Raw genomic sequence first — 16,473 nt, forward strand, 5'->3', positions numbered from 1 at the left:
TTATAATGGACTCTTGTTAATAAAGTTTTCTTTAGAAATTTTACAAATTTTTATCTTTTTATAACAAAACCCTAAAAGTAGGCTTCTTTTAAATTTTCTACCAAAAGTCATTGAAAAATAATTAATTTAAAAAACTAAGTATAAAGTACTTTCTTTACCAGCCGCATTAACTATTGTTAAAGGTCGTTTAAACATAATTTGCTGCTGCCATTGTTGTTGTTGTCTGTTGTACAAATGTAATGCCTACTTTCGCTTGTTTTTGATGTTGAAAATATATTGCCTACTTAAAGGCTGCTGCAGCATTATTTAAACTACTTCTGCTGTTCTTTTAGCTATTTCTACTTCTTTATTTTTGGTAACCATTCAATGTTTTTTAACTTTTCAATATAAAATATTTTCTGAACTAGATCTTTACATCACTTAATCATCATTATTCAATTTTTTTTCTTTACAAGTTTCTTTTTTTTTTTTTTTGATAAATATTGTGTGCACATGCATTATTTATTTTTCTCTCGATTTCTGTTATTTATTCTAAAGCTTAAGTTTGTTTTTTTTTTCTTTCAATTTTTGTAAAAGGAGGGGGTATTTGCCATGTAATTTATATAAAAAGAAAAGAAAAAAAACACAGCATTTAACATAATTGCTGCATACTTTTCTGGTTATTGAGGGATATTTTTTTCTTCATTTAGTCCTTTGTTTACGAATATTTGTTGTATTCGTAGTTTTTTTTTTTGTTCAAAACTTTTGTTCATTTTGGTGTAAGAGCAGCAGTTATTTGAAGGTTTTGACGTCAATTGTTATATTAACCTGGATATAAACGATGCCAATGAAGCTAAACGAACAAAACAGACAAAAAATACATGAACACAAAGGAACAACAACAACAACGAAAAAATTGGCAATTAAGATAAAATGTTTTTTATTTTTTGGACAAGGAAAAAAAGGCTTCCAGTTTTTCTTAGTTTGGTCCAAAAAAAGTTACAACATAATTTTGTTTAAAGTAATTACTTAAAAATCTATAAATTGTTTTAGCTTTTAAAAATTTTAATTTCAATTTTATAAATTATTTCTTTTAATTTTTAAGATTTTCGTTTAAATTTTTAATTATTTTTAAAACCTTTTTCCTAAATTTATTTTTATCAATAAATTACATTTTTTCTTTTTAAATTGCTTTAATTTTTCTATTTATTAATATTTAATTATGTTTTATAAGTCTCACACTTATTGCATTGCTGTTTTTTTAGCTCTTTTCTCTTTGCTGTTTTAAGCTGAGCATAATTGTTTATTTTTCTCTGGTTTTTTCATCTCTTATTCTCCTTTTTCTATGCCTTATTCCTAAAACCATTTCCTTCGTTTTGTTCTCTAAAGTTATAGAGATGAACAAACGGAAAAGGTACCAGTCAAAAGTCAATATGGGACCCCAGACAATTAACGACTGGATGAAATTTTAAAGCAGTTCTAGTTAATTTCTAGTTCAGTTTTAGTTCTGTTCTAGTTCTTTTCTAGTTCTGTTCTAGTTCTGTTCTAGTTCTGTTCTAGTTCTGTTCTAGTTCTGTTCTAGTTCTGTTCTAGTTCTGTTCTAGTTCTGTTCTAGTTCTGTTCTAGTTCTGTTCTAGTTCTGTTCTAGTTCTGTTCTAGTTCTGTTCTAGTTCTGTTCTAGTTCTGTTCTAGTTCTGTTCTAGTTCTGTTCTAGTTCTGTTCTAGTTCTATTTTAGTTCTGTTCTAGTTTGTTTTAGTTCTGTTCTAGTTCTCTTCTAGTTCTGTTCATGCTCCGTACTAATTAAGTGTCCGGTTTTCCACAATTCCTTGTTTTTAAAAAAGTTCCAATTTTTTATAAACTTCACAACTTCTCAAATTTCTATAAAACATATGCTCTCACTACAACTTTATTCTCATTTGTTAGCTCTCACTTTAGCTTCCCCTGGTCTCTGGCTCAATTAAAAGAGAAATCTTTTTTGGACGATAATTTAACTTTCTCTCCCCCACTTTCTCTCTAGAGACCGTGTAAGTTTTTGTTTTTTTTTATCACAATGTTGACTTTTTCATTTGACATTCCTTTACAACACTGTGTGCAAGTTTTATGTTACGGATTTTTCCATCCACTAACATAAAAATCAGCTCAACAACAACTACAACAATAACGAAAGCGGTTGAGACAGCGGCAGGAGTAGCAGGAGCAGCAATAACAAAAAAATAGAAAAAAAAAACAGTAATAACATCTGCAATGCATTATTAATCGTTCGAATTGTAACTCTTCTTATACTTTTGACTTTGCTAACCGCAAAATTTCTACACTATCTCCACCTCTCCTTTGTCATCATCGTCTTTAACATCATCTTTCCTACTTTAGTCTGTGTATTAAACTTGTTCATTGTAATCATTTATCACCAGCCACATCAGTGAATGTGTATTAAAGGAAGGTATCCAACCAAATAAAAACTACTTGAATATTTGTAAAAAGAAAGAAAGCAGAAATATAAAAAAAGATTTCCCTGATTTCCATCTGTAAAAGATTTATGCTTAACATTATTATTTTATTTTATAACTTTCTTATAACATTTCTTGATTTTGAAAAGAATAAAGTGAATTTTTTTTTTGGAAAAAAATTATGCATAAGAAAAAGTGGTTTAAGTGCCAAGATGGACAAAATGTGATTTTTTTTTTAAGTTTTGTGATTCGTGTTTTGTAATTGCATTTGATATCTGTAGAAAATAAAAGCCAAAAGCAGAAATATTACACAATTATTAGTCTACCCAAAAAAGGTGTGGTTTTTCACAATAAGAAAATCCCCAAACAAATGTGAAAATGACAACTTAAATAACTCAACTTAATAAAAAGAAAATTAACAAAACACACAAAAAACAACAAAATAAATGAAAACTAAATGAACTCAAGGAATTTTGCTACTTAGTTTAAGAATTAAAAAAAAAAAAACAAAAGAAAAAAAGAATTCAATACAAAAAAGTTTAACTGCTGCTAAAACATAACTTTTTGTAAACATGGCTTGGGGTTATTGGAGTGCTACCACGGTGGATCGTGGTCGTTCGCCGCGTCGTAATACCCAATGCACTCCTTTACCCGTCAATCTACAACAGCCCGAGGAAGAACCCTGTGTTACCACCACCACGACAGCAGCTGCTGCGGCGGCGGCGGTAACACAACCTTCCACTACCACAAATGCTTCGAATACATGTCCCAATACACCCTCGGGTACACAAGCCAATCTCTGCTACAGTCCCACCTGTCGCAGTCGCTGCAGCAGTCCGTGTCCGGGTAGTCCTTGTCCCGGTAGCCCTTGTGGCTCTATAACTCCGCCGCCTCCGCCACCACATCCTCTAACATCATCACAACAGTATTTACATCAGCATTCGAATAAAAATTGTCCAGCTGCACAACAAATGTTTGCAGCGGATGATTATCCTTCGCGTCGTCAATCGCTGGATCGTTTGGATAGTCCTCAGGTATGGACTTATACTAAGGTATCGTAAATTGTTCCACTTTGTTGATGATATAATAATATTTGTTCAAAAGTTTATCTTTTCTTTTTAAACTATAATTTTGTAAAGGTGTTAAAAGGAAGTGGTAGAAATGCAAGGAAAACTAGGAGAAAACTAGAATAGAAGTAGAACAGAAGTAGAACAGAACTAGAACAGAACTAGAACAGAACAAGAACAGAACTAGAACAGAACTAGAACAGAACTAGAACAGAACTAGAACAGAACTAGAACAGAACTAGAACAGAACTAGAACAGAACTGGAACAGAACTAGAACAGAACAGAACTAGAACAGAACTAGAACAGAACTAGAACAGAACTAGAACAGAACTAGAACAGAACTAGAACAGAACTAGAACAGAACTAGAACAGAACTAGAACAGAACTAAAACCGAACTAGAACAGAACTGGAACAGAACTAGAACTAAACTAAAACTGAACTAGAACTATACAATATCTTCAGGCTTTATAAATAAATGTAAATGTTGCCTACTTAAAGGCTGATAATAAAATTTAGCAATCCATCTTGGTCTTATATGTTTTCTTGCCTTTTTCCACCTTTTCCTTTTTTATCACCTTTAATTCATCTTTACTCACAACGTTCTTTTCATACTAATTTGGTTAAACAAATTTTTTATTATATTTTTTTTCATTCTTTTCCAAAAACCAACCGATTTTGCAAAATTTTTTCATCCGGCATATGGCATTCTTTAAAACCAAAACTGAAATCATAATCACAATTTAAAACTTGTTGTTTAAATAATGGAACATGCCAATTTGAAAAACCTTGTATTAATTATTAAACACACTAAAAAAAATAAATAATTTAAAAAACTCATTGGACTGACTCACACTTTCAAACTTCATCGCCTGCCTAAATCATTTTATGTGTGTGTGTTCTTGTGTTTCCTATTACAAAAGTCCAAATATTTTGATATACAGGCCAATCAACTATCAGACATTATGTGCCGCGGTGCGGTGGTATCTTCCATACAATCAGCTAATAATACTTTGACAAGAGGAGTGTCACTGCACAGTCGCAGCGGCAGTGCCCATGGTAGTATACATGGTGGTGGAAGCCATCATGGCAGCCATGGTGCTGTAGGTCCCGGCAGCGCTCATGGTTCAATGGGCTGTTTGCAGGGCAGCACGGGCCATCTGGTGAATGTGGTGCACGGCAGCAGTGGCAGTGTGGGCATGTTGGCCGGTGGTCCTATTGACACGGGCGATTATGATGTACCACATCCACATCCTTATACACATCATTATATGCAAACATCATCGTCGATAACACCGCCACATTCCACTATGAGTTTGATCGGCTCTAGGCCAGGATCAGCTGGTCCATGTCCTGGTCATGATTCTGGTTCCGATTCTAGCCAAGGTTGTGGCTCCATTATGGCAAGCGGTATTGGCAGCGGTGGCGGCGGTGGCCACCTGGGCCATATGTCCGCCCATTTAGTGGGCATGTCGGGTGGTCATCATACTCACAGTGGCGGCAGTGGTTCGTTGGGACGTTGTTCGAGTCGCTGTCACAATACCACCACTACGACCGATGATTCGGGTGGCGGTAGTGGTGGTAGTGTCTTTGGCAGTGGTCCCTGTATGGGAGGCCTAGAACAGGCGGCAACACATCAACATCATCACATCGTTAGACACGGCAGTGCCGGTAGTGGCCTAAATGGTTGTGGTAGTGGTGGCAGTGGAGGACGTAATAGTTCTCTCAGCACCATACACAATGGTCATGGTCATCATCAGTATCATCATGAGTGTATACATTATGAACGTCTGCCCATACCAGTGCCCATACCCACTGTGCCAACTACACATCAACAACAGCAATTGCAATCGGAGGAGGAAATTGAACCGGCGTATGCAACAGGTAAACGTATGTGTGAGAGAAATTGGTTAAATTTTTAACAAGTTTTTTTTGTTTTGTTCATATTGTTGCTGTTGTTTTTGGAAATGTTAATTTGTTGTAGTTGTGTCTCAATATAATTATATATTTTCTTTTTCTTAAAAAAAACTAGAGCAATTTGTTTTTATTATTTCTTAATTCCCATCATTTTGTTTGTAACTGATAACACAGCGTACACTTCCCTCAACCAGCTCATAAGCCCTCATTATCAGCTAATCTTATCTCGAATAGATATTATTCCCCTACTTTTCATGTAAAAATTGATATTTGTTATTCTCTATTTCTTTGCTGAGAGCGCCAGCACCGACTGATAAACAAATTTATAAACACTACTATACATATCTCTGTGTTGTTGTCATTTTCGTTATTTCTTCTGTAATTTATTCAGTTTCATTTCAACATTTTCATTTAAAAGTGTTAAATTGTAATGTATTAAGCAGCCATAAGTTTAATTAAGAATTTGTTTATTTCAAAAAAGAAATGTGTTGAGAGAATTAATTGAAAATATTATTTTGAGTTAAATTTTGTAATTAATTAATTAATGGCTGCTTTTGTTAGAGAACATTTTATAGAGAAACGTAAAGTAATTATTATATTAATTTTTTTCTTATTAACAAAAAATTTCTAACAAAATGTCAAAAACTTTAATTAAATAAAGTTTTATTAACAACTTATAAAGTGATACAGTCAACAGATTTAAAATTTGTCTTGAAAACATGATTCACAATTTTAACTTTACTGCGAAATGTACAAGAGAATCCACTATCTTCTGGCTTAGCAGTAGACCCGGATTACTTTTCTAAATAGTTTCTAGTCACAGATAGATTAGCCGAAACTATAGTCTAGATTGCAGACTAGAATTTTGACCAGACGATAGACTAGACTATAGTCCAAACTATATACTAGCCTATAGTCCAGACTATTGACTAGAATATAGTCCAGACTATAGACTACCTACTAAGCTATAATCTAGACTGTACACTAAACTATAGTCCAGACTATATACTAGACTATAGTCCAGACTATAAATTAGACTGTAGTCCAGACTATAGATCAGACTATAGTCTAGACTATAGACTATAGTCCAGACTATAGACTAGATTATAGTCCAGACTATGAACTAGACAATAGTCCAGACTATGGACTAGACAATAGTCCAGACTATAGTCTAAACTATAGTCCAGACTATAGACTAAACTACAGTGCTGACTGGACTAAATATATCCAGACTATAGACTAGACTATAGTGCAGACTATAGACTAGATTATAGTACAGACTATAGACTAGACTATAGTCCAGACTATAATCCAGACTATAGACTAGACTATAGTACAGACTATAGACTAGACTATAGTCCAGACTATAGAATAGACTATAGCCCAGACTATAGTCCAGACTATAGGCTAGACTTTAGTTCAGACTATAGACTAGTCTATAGTCCAAACTATAGACTAGACTATAGTCCAGACTATAGACTAGATTATAGTCCAGACTATAGACTTAATTATAGTCTAGAGAATAGACTTAACTATAGGCCAGAGTATAGATCAAACTATAGTACAGACTAAATTATAATCTACACTATAGACTAAACTATAGTTCAGACTAGAGACTAAACTGTAGTCCATACTAGAGACTGGACTATAGTCCAGACTATAGACTAGACTATAGTCCAGACTATAGACTTAAATATAGTACATACTATAGACTTAACTGTAGTCCAGACTATAGACTAGACTATAGTCCAGACTATAGACTATACTATAGACTAGACTATAGACTAGACTATAGTCTAGACTATACACTTAACTATAGTCCAGAGTATAGATCAAACAATAGCCCAGACACATTCCTCACTATATACTATATAGTCCAGACTGTAGACTAAATTATAGTCTACACTATAGACTAAACTATCTGAACTATCTATAGTCTGAATTGTAGTTCAGTCCCTAGTCTAAACTATGGTCCAGACTATAGACTAACTGTAGTCCAGACTATAGGCTAACTATAGTCCAGACTATAGACTAACTATAGTCCTGACTATAGACTAACTATAGTCCTGACTATAGACTAACTATAGTACAGACTGCAGACTAACAATACTTCAGACTAACAATACTTCAGACTATAGGCTAACTATAGACTAACTATAGTCCTGATTATAGACTAACTATAGTCCAGACTATAGACTAACTATAGTCCAGACTATAGACTAACTTTAGTCCAGACTGTAGACTAACTATAGTTGAGACTATAGACTAACTATAGTCCAGACTATAGACTGACTATAGTCTAGATTATAGACCAAATTATAGTCTAGACTGTAGATTAAACTATTGTTAGTCCGGACTATAGACTAGACTATTGTCCAGGCTATAGCCTAGACTATAGTCCAAACTCTAAACTATATTTCAGACTGTATGTTATTAATGATCTCCTACTTGATTTTTATTGTTTTTGATCTTTTCATTATAAATTCTAGTATTTGTTTTTGTCATTTTTAATTAACTTTTTTTTTCATTTGTTTATAACATTAAACTAATTAGTATTATTATTCTCTTAATAATTATTATTTACTCAATTTATTAGTATATGTAAACTAAATCCCTCTTATAAGAATTGCATGTAAAAGTGATGTAATACTTTTAAAAAGTAATCGGTTTAAACGAATCATAATAATAGTAATATTGTATTGAAAAGATACTTTTTTATGAAAAGATAATTTCCTATAAATAAAAATAATTTTCTATAAGAAAAGAGTCTTGAGTAGTTATTTTTTTATGAATAACATTCTTGTGAATAGATATATCTCACTATTTAAACCGATTAAGAAATTGTTTTAATTTTTTTTAATTGGCAACACTTAAAATAAACAAATCATAGATATATCTTAATAATTTCATTCTTGTTCTTACTCATTACTACTTAAAAGTCTTCAAAATCGTTTAGTGAATAATGTTCTTGTTGTTGTTGTTGATAATGTCATAATATATATGTATATGAGTAGTCGTAACCGACTGCGATCACTTGAAAAATATGAATGTATTTATGAAAGAACAAAAAAAAATATTGGACAATTTATTAAACAATTAAACTGTATTTTGTATTTGTTTATTGCACCCCCCCCCCCCCCCCCTATACATATGGGAGAGTTCTCCTTCTTTAGCTAATGTTTTCTGCAGGCAGTGCCCAGACAACGAAAGAATTGAGCATAAATGGGAGAATAACCAGCAAACATAAGTGTGTGTGTGTAGGATCTGTGAATGTTAATTGAGGCTTAACTTTAGTTTACTCTAAAAGCTTGATAATAGTCCAAACTAAAGGCCTGCTTATGGGTCAGACTAGAATAAACTACAGACTATAAACTATAGTTAAATTTGGACTATATTCCAGACTCTAGACTAGACTGTAGTCTCCAAACTATAGACTAGACAATAGTCTGGACTATAGACTATAGTCCAGACTATAGACTATAGTCCAGACTATAGTCCAGACTATAGTCCAGACTATAGTCCAGACTATAGTCCAGACTATAGTCCAGACTATAGTCCAGACTATAGACTATAGTTCAGACTATAGACTATAGTTCAGACTATAGACTATAGTCCAGACTATAGACTATAGTCCAGACTATAGTCCAGACTATAGACTATAGTCCAGACTATAGACTATACTATAGTCCAGACTATAGACTATAGTCCAGACTATAGACTATACTATAGTCCAGACTATAGACTAGACTATAGTCTAGACTATAGCCCAAACTATAACTAGACTCTAAGTAGACTATAGTCCAGACTCTAACTAGACTATAGTGCAGACTACTTACAGACTACACAATAGACCAGAAGACTATAGATTAGACTATAGTCTATAGACTATAGCCTATATTATATTCCAGACTATAGACCAGATTGTGGATTAGCATATAGTCCATACTGTAGACTGGACAATAGTCCAGACTGTATTAGCATATAGTCCAGACTGTAGACTGGACAATAGTCCAGACTGTGGACTAGGTTATAGTCTTGATTATAGACTAGATTATAGCCCAGACTATAAACTAGTCTTTATTCTAGACTATAGACTAGACTATATTCAAGACTTTGAACTAGACTTTTCGCTAGACTATAGTCCAGACTACAGACTAGACTATAGCCCAGACTATAAACTGGACTATAGTCTAGTCTGCATTATAGTCTATTCCATAGTCTTGGCTACTCTATAGTCTTGACTATAGAGTAGACTATACTGCAGACTGTTGTTCAGACTATAAACTAGACTATAGTCCAGATTATAGACTAGACTATGGTCCTGACTAAAGACTATATTATATTCTAGATTATAAACTAGATTATATTCTAGATTATAAACTAGAGTATAGACTAGACAAGAGACCAGACTATAGACTAGATAATAGTCCAGAGTGTAGACTTGACTATAGGCTAAACTATAGACTAAATAATAATCCAGACTATAGTCCAGACTAGAAACTAGACTAAAATTTAGATTATAGACTAGACTTTAGTCCTGATTATAGACTAGATTATAGACCACACTATAGACTAGACTATAGACTAGACAATAGATAAGACTAGACTAAACTATAATCCGATCTATGGACTAGACAATAATTCAGGCTATAGTACAGATTATAGACCGGACTATAGTCCAAACTTTAGACTAGACAATAATCTAGACTATAGTGCAGATTATAGACTGGACTGTTGTACAGTTCAGATTATAGACTAGACTATAGTACAGATTATAGACTAGACTATTGTTCAGACTATAGACTAGACTATAGTCCGGACTATAGACTAAGCTATACTACAGACTATACACTAGACTATAAACTAAACTATAGTCGAGACTATAGTGTTCAGACTATATGGTGCACACTATAGTCGAAACTTTAGACTAAAGCTCAAACTATACACTCGACTATGGTCTAACTATAGACTACATTATGGCCCAACTATAGATTAGACTATGACCGAACTGTTAGCCAAAATATAGTAAATACTCTAGACTATACTATTATCTCGACTTTAATCTAATTCGATTTCTACTTAGATCACTATTTAAATCGTTAACTTTTCCAACTTTTGTCGCTATGTTTGCTGGGTTAACAAGTTTTTACTGAGAGTGTATTTGATGGGTTTACTTTTTGTTATTTTTTTTTAAGGGGTCTCTTTTTACTTTTGATGACCCATTCTATACAGTTTAAACGAAAATTTTCATCAACGAACAGTTATTTATTAAAATATATAACGGGCGGGATTTTTTCCAATATTTAACTAATCGCAGAATGAAAAAGAAACAACAATTTCTAATCATTAGTTTTTGTTTGATAATAAATGAATAACAAAAAACTGAAATTTTTTTTTAATATTTGCATTTTTAGTGTCATAATGTGATTTCTATGAAAACAAAAAAAATCTCTTTTTGGTGGAAAAAGTGTTTTAAAAAGGATTTTACTTTTAAAAAAAAGTGTTTTTTTTGTTGCTGTAAAACTACAAATATACAATTTATCTTTTGTTCTTTGAATAATAATTCTTTACAAAAGAGTTTTGTTTATTTTATTTTTTCGGTGAAAACTGTTTGTTTTTATATCAAACAAAATTTTATTTATTTAAACATCATGATTATTTGGAGTGGAATTTGTGATGCCGCCACCATTTATGGTGTACAGACTTCAGCTTTTTTTATGAGCGGTGGTTCAGCTTGTTAGTATTCAAAAAAGTATTTAATTTCTATTAAATTAATTTTTTTTATATATATTTTTTTTAATTTTTTTTCTCCAACATTTGTTAATTTAAGCTTTTGACCTTTTTTTCATTTATGTTATATTTTTATATTTTGCTGTGTAATTTATCTGTGTACAAACATTTTTGGGGGATATTTTGCATGACTTCTTTATATAAATATTATTTATGACCTTGATTTAATCTTGTGTCTATAATATTTTATATTCAATTGATATTTAAGTTTTTTTCTCATATATATTTTTTATACATTTTATCATTTAAAATTGAATTTATTTTTATTATTTGATAAAATGCAAATTAAATAATTGGAATTTTTCTTATAAAGAACAAAAAAATGAAAACAGTAGGAAATTGTTTTGTTGGTTTTTATTTATTGAGTTTTATGATTTATTTATTAGTACTTACTTGTAATATTTAATATAAAAAAACGAAAATAATACATGTTAACTTCAATGTTTGACCTTTTTTATATAGAAAAGTGTCTTGCCCTGACAATTTTATATAGAAAAGTATCTCGCCGTTATCATTTTCTAAAGACTGGACTCTCGTTGTGATAGATTTCTAAGAAAAAACTTTTCGCCGTAACTCTTCTTTATTGAAAAGACTTTTGCCGTGATTAATTTCTTAAGAAATGTCCTTCGCCGTGATTGATTTCTTTAGAAAAGTCTCTTGCTGTGATTGATTTCTAAGTAAAAGACTTTCGCCTTGACTTTTTTCTATTGAAAAGTCGTTCGACGTAATTGATTTCAAAGAAAAACCCTTTCGCCGTTACTCCTTCCTATGCGAAAGTCTTTCGCCTTGATTGATTTCAAAAGAAATTCATTTCGCCTTGACTCTTTTCCATTGAAAAGTCTTTCACCGTAATTGATTTCTAAGTATAAACCTTTCGCCGTTACTCCTTCCTATGCGAAAGTCTTTCGCCTTGATTGATTTCAAAAGAAAATCCTTTCGCCTTGACTCTTTTCTATTCAAAAGTCTTTCGCCGTGATTGATTTGAAAGAAAAAGCCTTTCGCCGTTACTCTTTCCTATGCGAAAGTCTTTCGCCTTAATGGATTTCAAAAGAAATTAATTTCGAATTGACTCTTTTCAATTGAAAAGTCTTTCACCGTGATTAATTTCTAAGTAAAAACATTTCGCCGTGAATCTTTTCTATGTTAAAAACTATCGCCGCAATTGATTTCTAAGAAAAAGCCTTTCGCCGTTACTCCTTCCTATGCAAAAGTCGTTCGCTGTGATTAATATTTAAGAAAAAATCATTCGCCTTGTTTGTATTCTATAGAAAAATATCTTGCCTTGACATTTTCTGGACTTACATGTACAAAACAGTTCGCCGTGACTTTTTTCTTTAGAAAAATGTCTTTCAGTGACTTTTTACTGTGGAAAAGTGTATTGCCGGGACATTATATAATAGAAACATTTTTCGACGTGACTCTTTTCCATAGAAACATGTTTCGCCGTTACTCTGTTCTATAGGTAAGCTTTTATGTAGAAAAGTATTTCGCCGTCAGTTCTTTCTGTGAAAAAGTCTTTATGTGATTGTTCTCTTAGAAAATTTAATTCGCCTTAATGGTATTCTTTAAGAAAAATTATTGCCTTGACTTTTTTCTACAGAAAAATAGCTCGCCATAACTTTTTTCTATGGAAAAGTGTTTTGCCTTGACTTTTTTCCATAGAAAATATATTTGTCGTAACTTTTTTTCATAGAAAAGTATTTCCCGTGACTTTTTTCTTTAGAAAATATATCCGCCGTGACTTCTTTTTGTGTAAAAATGTTTTCGAATCAACTTAATGCTATAAAAAATGTTTCGCCGCGTCTTTTTTCCATAAAAACTCTTTTCGTCGTGATTTTTCCCTATAGATAAGTGTCTTGCCGCGTTCTTTTATAGAAAAACATAACACGGCGAGACAAATTTCTAAAGAATGGAATCATGATAAGATTTTATTTAGAAAACAATCACGGCGAAACGATATTCTATAGAAAAACTTACGGCGAATCATGTTGCTTAAGAAAACTATCACTTCAAGATAGACAGCAATCACGGCGAAACAATTTTCTATTGAAATTAATGACGGCGAAACAATTTTCTATTGAAATTAATCACGGCGAAACATTTTTCTATTGAAAAACGTTTATGCAACATGTTTTCTTTCTTTTTTAAGTCGTTTTCTCTCTTTTTGAAACCATTTTTATATTAAGATTAAAGCATGAATAATTTGTTTTAAAAAAGCTTTGAGAAACAAAGCTTTTTCTATTGAAAAAGAAAATATTTACAAAACTTTTACTTTTTTTCTTTCCCACTCAAGTTTTTCCAAATGTTCCTGCAGCACCTGGTTCACTGTGTGATGGTGAAGATCGTAAGTTTGTTTGATTTTACAATAGAAATATAAAATACCAATTGATTTCTATTTTCTTACCCACAAACAGGCAGCATTTATCGACGGGGTGCCAGAAGATGGCGCAAACTGTATAGGGTTAATGGTCATATATTCCAAGCTAAACGTTTTAATAGAGTAAGAAGAATAACCTTTAAACATAAATTTGATTGCAATAAATTTTATAATTTTTATTAATTGCCCCATTTAGCGTGCATTTTGTGCTTATTGTCAAGATCGCATCTGGGGTCTGGGACGTCAAGGTTTCAAGTGCATACAATGCAAACTGTTGGTACACAAAAAATGCCATAAATTGGTTAAGAAACCCTGTTCGAATGAGGATGTCAAACCGTTGGTGCCCAAGGGGGCGGAAGATGATTTCGCCGAACAGCTACCACAAATGCCACCACCCATACCCGATTATCCACCCATACATCCGGGAGCCGATGAATCCTGCATTTCCTCGGATCCTGAGTATATGCCTTCGGCTTCCAGCGGTGGTGGAGTGGGCGGTTATATGGGTTCACAGAATAAGGAGGAAATCGAAATGGGTTCACAGCGTCAATTCTCTTTGGATGATTTCGAATTGATACGTGTCATTGGTCGTGGCAGTTATGCCAAAGTCTTGATGGTGGAACTGAAAAAGACTAGACGCATCTATGCCATGAAGGTTATTAAGAAAGCTTTGGTTACGGATGATGAGGATATCGATTGGGTGCAAACGGAGAAGCATGTTTTTGAAACAGCCTCAAATCATCCTTTCCTGGTGGGTTTACATTCGTGCTTCCAGACACCATCACGTCTATTCTTTGTTATTGAATTTGTACGCGGCGGTGATCTTATGTATCACATGCAACGTCAAAGACGTTTGCCCGAGGAACATGCTCGCTTCTATGCGGCCGAAATAAGTTTGGCTTTGAATTTCTTGCATGAGAAGGGTATTATATATCGTGATCTGAAACTGGATAATGTTTTGCTAGATCATGAGGGTCATATTAAACTAACCGATTATGGTATGTGTAAGGAAGGCATACGCCCGGGAGATACCACATCCACCTTCTGTGGCACACCCAATTATATAGCACCCGAAATTCTAAGGGGTGAGGATTATGGTTTTTCAGTAGATTGGTGGGCTTTGGGTGTGTTGCTATATGAAATGTTGGCTGGACGCAGTCCCTTCGATATAGCCGGGGCTTCAGAAAATCCTGATCAAGTGAGTTTTTCACTTTTTTCTTTTAACTTAAACAAATATTGATTCTCTTTTTTCTCCTCTCTCTCTCTTTAGAATACTGAGGATTATCTTTTCCAAGTTATTTTGGAGAAAACCATACGTATACCACGTTCTTTAAGTGTGAAAGCTGCTTCGGTTCTTAAAGGTTTCTTAAATAAAAATCCAGCCGATCGTTTGGGCTGCCATCGTGAGACCGCCTTTATGGATATTAAAAATCATCCCTTCTTTAAGGTTATTGACTGGGAAATGGTAAGTTCGTTTAAATATTTCACCGTCTATCTATCGATTTAATGTGAAACTTTGATGATTATCGTATTTTGTTTTATTTTGTTTTTTTATGAAACAAATTTATTATAATTTTAATTTTCTGTGTATAATGATAATTTCTCGAAATTCTTTTTATTTTTGTGTAAAAACACAAAATGTTGTATTTGTATACGATATTCCCCTTATAAATTTATATAAGATTGCAAGTAAGGAAGTACCACCACCATATATACCTACATTTGATCCTGGCGATCCTTTTATGACAACAAATTTTGACATTCAATTTACCAGAGAACCGGCTGAATTGACGCCAGATGATCCGTAAGTTTATTTGTTTTTAGTTTGAAGAAAAAAAGAAATTTTTTTGTGTGCGTGTGTGGTAATGTAATCCATCTTTCTTTATTAACAAATAGTCTACATAGAAATACTTTTTTGTTTTCTTAAAAAAACGCTTCCTATATATTTATAAAGTTTTTAAAAACAGAATGTCTTAAATAATAATGTTGAATGTTTGTTATAATTTCTAATCATATTAATTTTTTACTTAATTTTATATTTCTTTTTTTTTTTTTTTTTGAAAGCCATTTTTTCATTGATATCCGTCTAGTCTAGTCTATATTCTTATTTATGGCCTAGTCTATAGTCTAGTTTATATTCGTATCTATAGTCTAGTTCATAGTACAGTCTATATTTTTTTCTATAGTCTAGTTAATAGTAAAGTCTATAGTCTAGTCTACAGTATAGTCTATAGTCCCGTCTATTGTCTAGTCTATATTCCAGTCTGTAGTCTAGTCTAAAGTCCTGTCTATAGTCTTGTCTATAATCTATAATCTAGTCTATATTCTAGACTATAATCTAGTCTCTAGTCTAGTTTATAATGTAGTCTGTTAACTATTAATGTAGTCAATAGGCTAGTCTATAGGCTAGTCTATAGTCTAGTCTATAGTCTAGTCTATAGTCTAGTCAATAGTCTAGTCTATAGTCTAGTCTGTAGTCTAGTCTATAGTCTAGTCTATAGTCTAATCTGTAGTCTAATCTGTAGTCTAGTCTATAGTCTAGTCTATAGTCTAGTCTATAGTCTAGTCTATAGTCTAGTCTATAGTCTAGTCTATAGTCTAGTCTATAGTCTAGTCTATAGTCTAGTCTATAGTCTAGTCTTTAGTCTAGTCTATAGTCTAGTCTTTAGTCAATTCTATAGTCTAGTCTTTAGTTTAGTTTATAGTCTAGTATTTAGCCTTGTTTATAGACTAGTTTTTGGTCTAGTCTATAGTATAGTCTTTAGTTTACACTACAGTTTAGTTTATGGTGTAGTCTATTGTCTAGTCTATAGTCTAGTCTATAGTCTAGTCTATAGTCTAGTCTATAGTCTAGTCTATAGTCTAGTCTATAGTCTAGTCTATAGTCTAGTCTATA

At 32.5% G+C, this 16,473-nt stretch overlaps 1 protein-coding gene across 9 annotated transcripts in view; it reads left to right on the forward strand.

Moving 5' to 3' along the window:
- Positions 1–16,473, forward strand: part of LOC111688796 (atypical protein kinase C) — a 34,952-nt gene that overhangs the window by 16,242 nt on the left and 2,237 nt on the right. Inside the window, exons 1-7 of one of the 9 annotated variants that reach the window (XM_046953420.1) lie at positions 2,133–3,479; positions 4,417–5,377; positions 13,494–13,544; positions 13,615–13,700; positions 13,774–14,775; positions 14,848–15,042; positions 15,260–15,381. In XM_046953420.1, coding sequence (XP_046809376.1) covers positions 3,000–3,479; positions 4,417–5,377; positions 13,494–13,544; positions 13,615–13,700; positions 13,774–14,775; positions 14,848–15,042; positions 15,260–15,381 — 2,897 coding nt within the window. In that variant the 5' untranslated portion in view covers positions 2,133–2,999. Of the gene's footprint in view, positions 1–2,132; positions 3,480–4,416; positions 5,378–10,999; positions 11,147–13,493; positions 13,545–13,614; positions 13,701–13,773; positions 14,776–14,847; positions 15,043–15,259; positions 15,382–16,473 lie in introns of those variants that run through there. The other 8 variants (XM_046953421.1, XM_023451307.2, XM_046953422.1 and 5 more) reach the window with 8 other exon arrangements.

Source organism: Lucilia cuprina, chromosome 6, assembly GCF_022045245.1.
Source record: "Lucilia cuprina isolate Lc7/37 chromosome 6, ASM2204524v1, whole genome shotgun sequence".
Taxonomy (NCBI): Eukaryota; Metazoa; Arthropoda; class Insecta; order Diptera; family Calliphoridae; genus Lucilia; species Lucilia cuprina.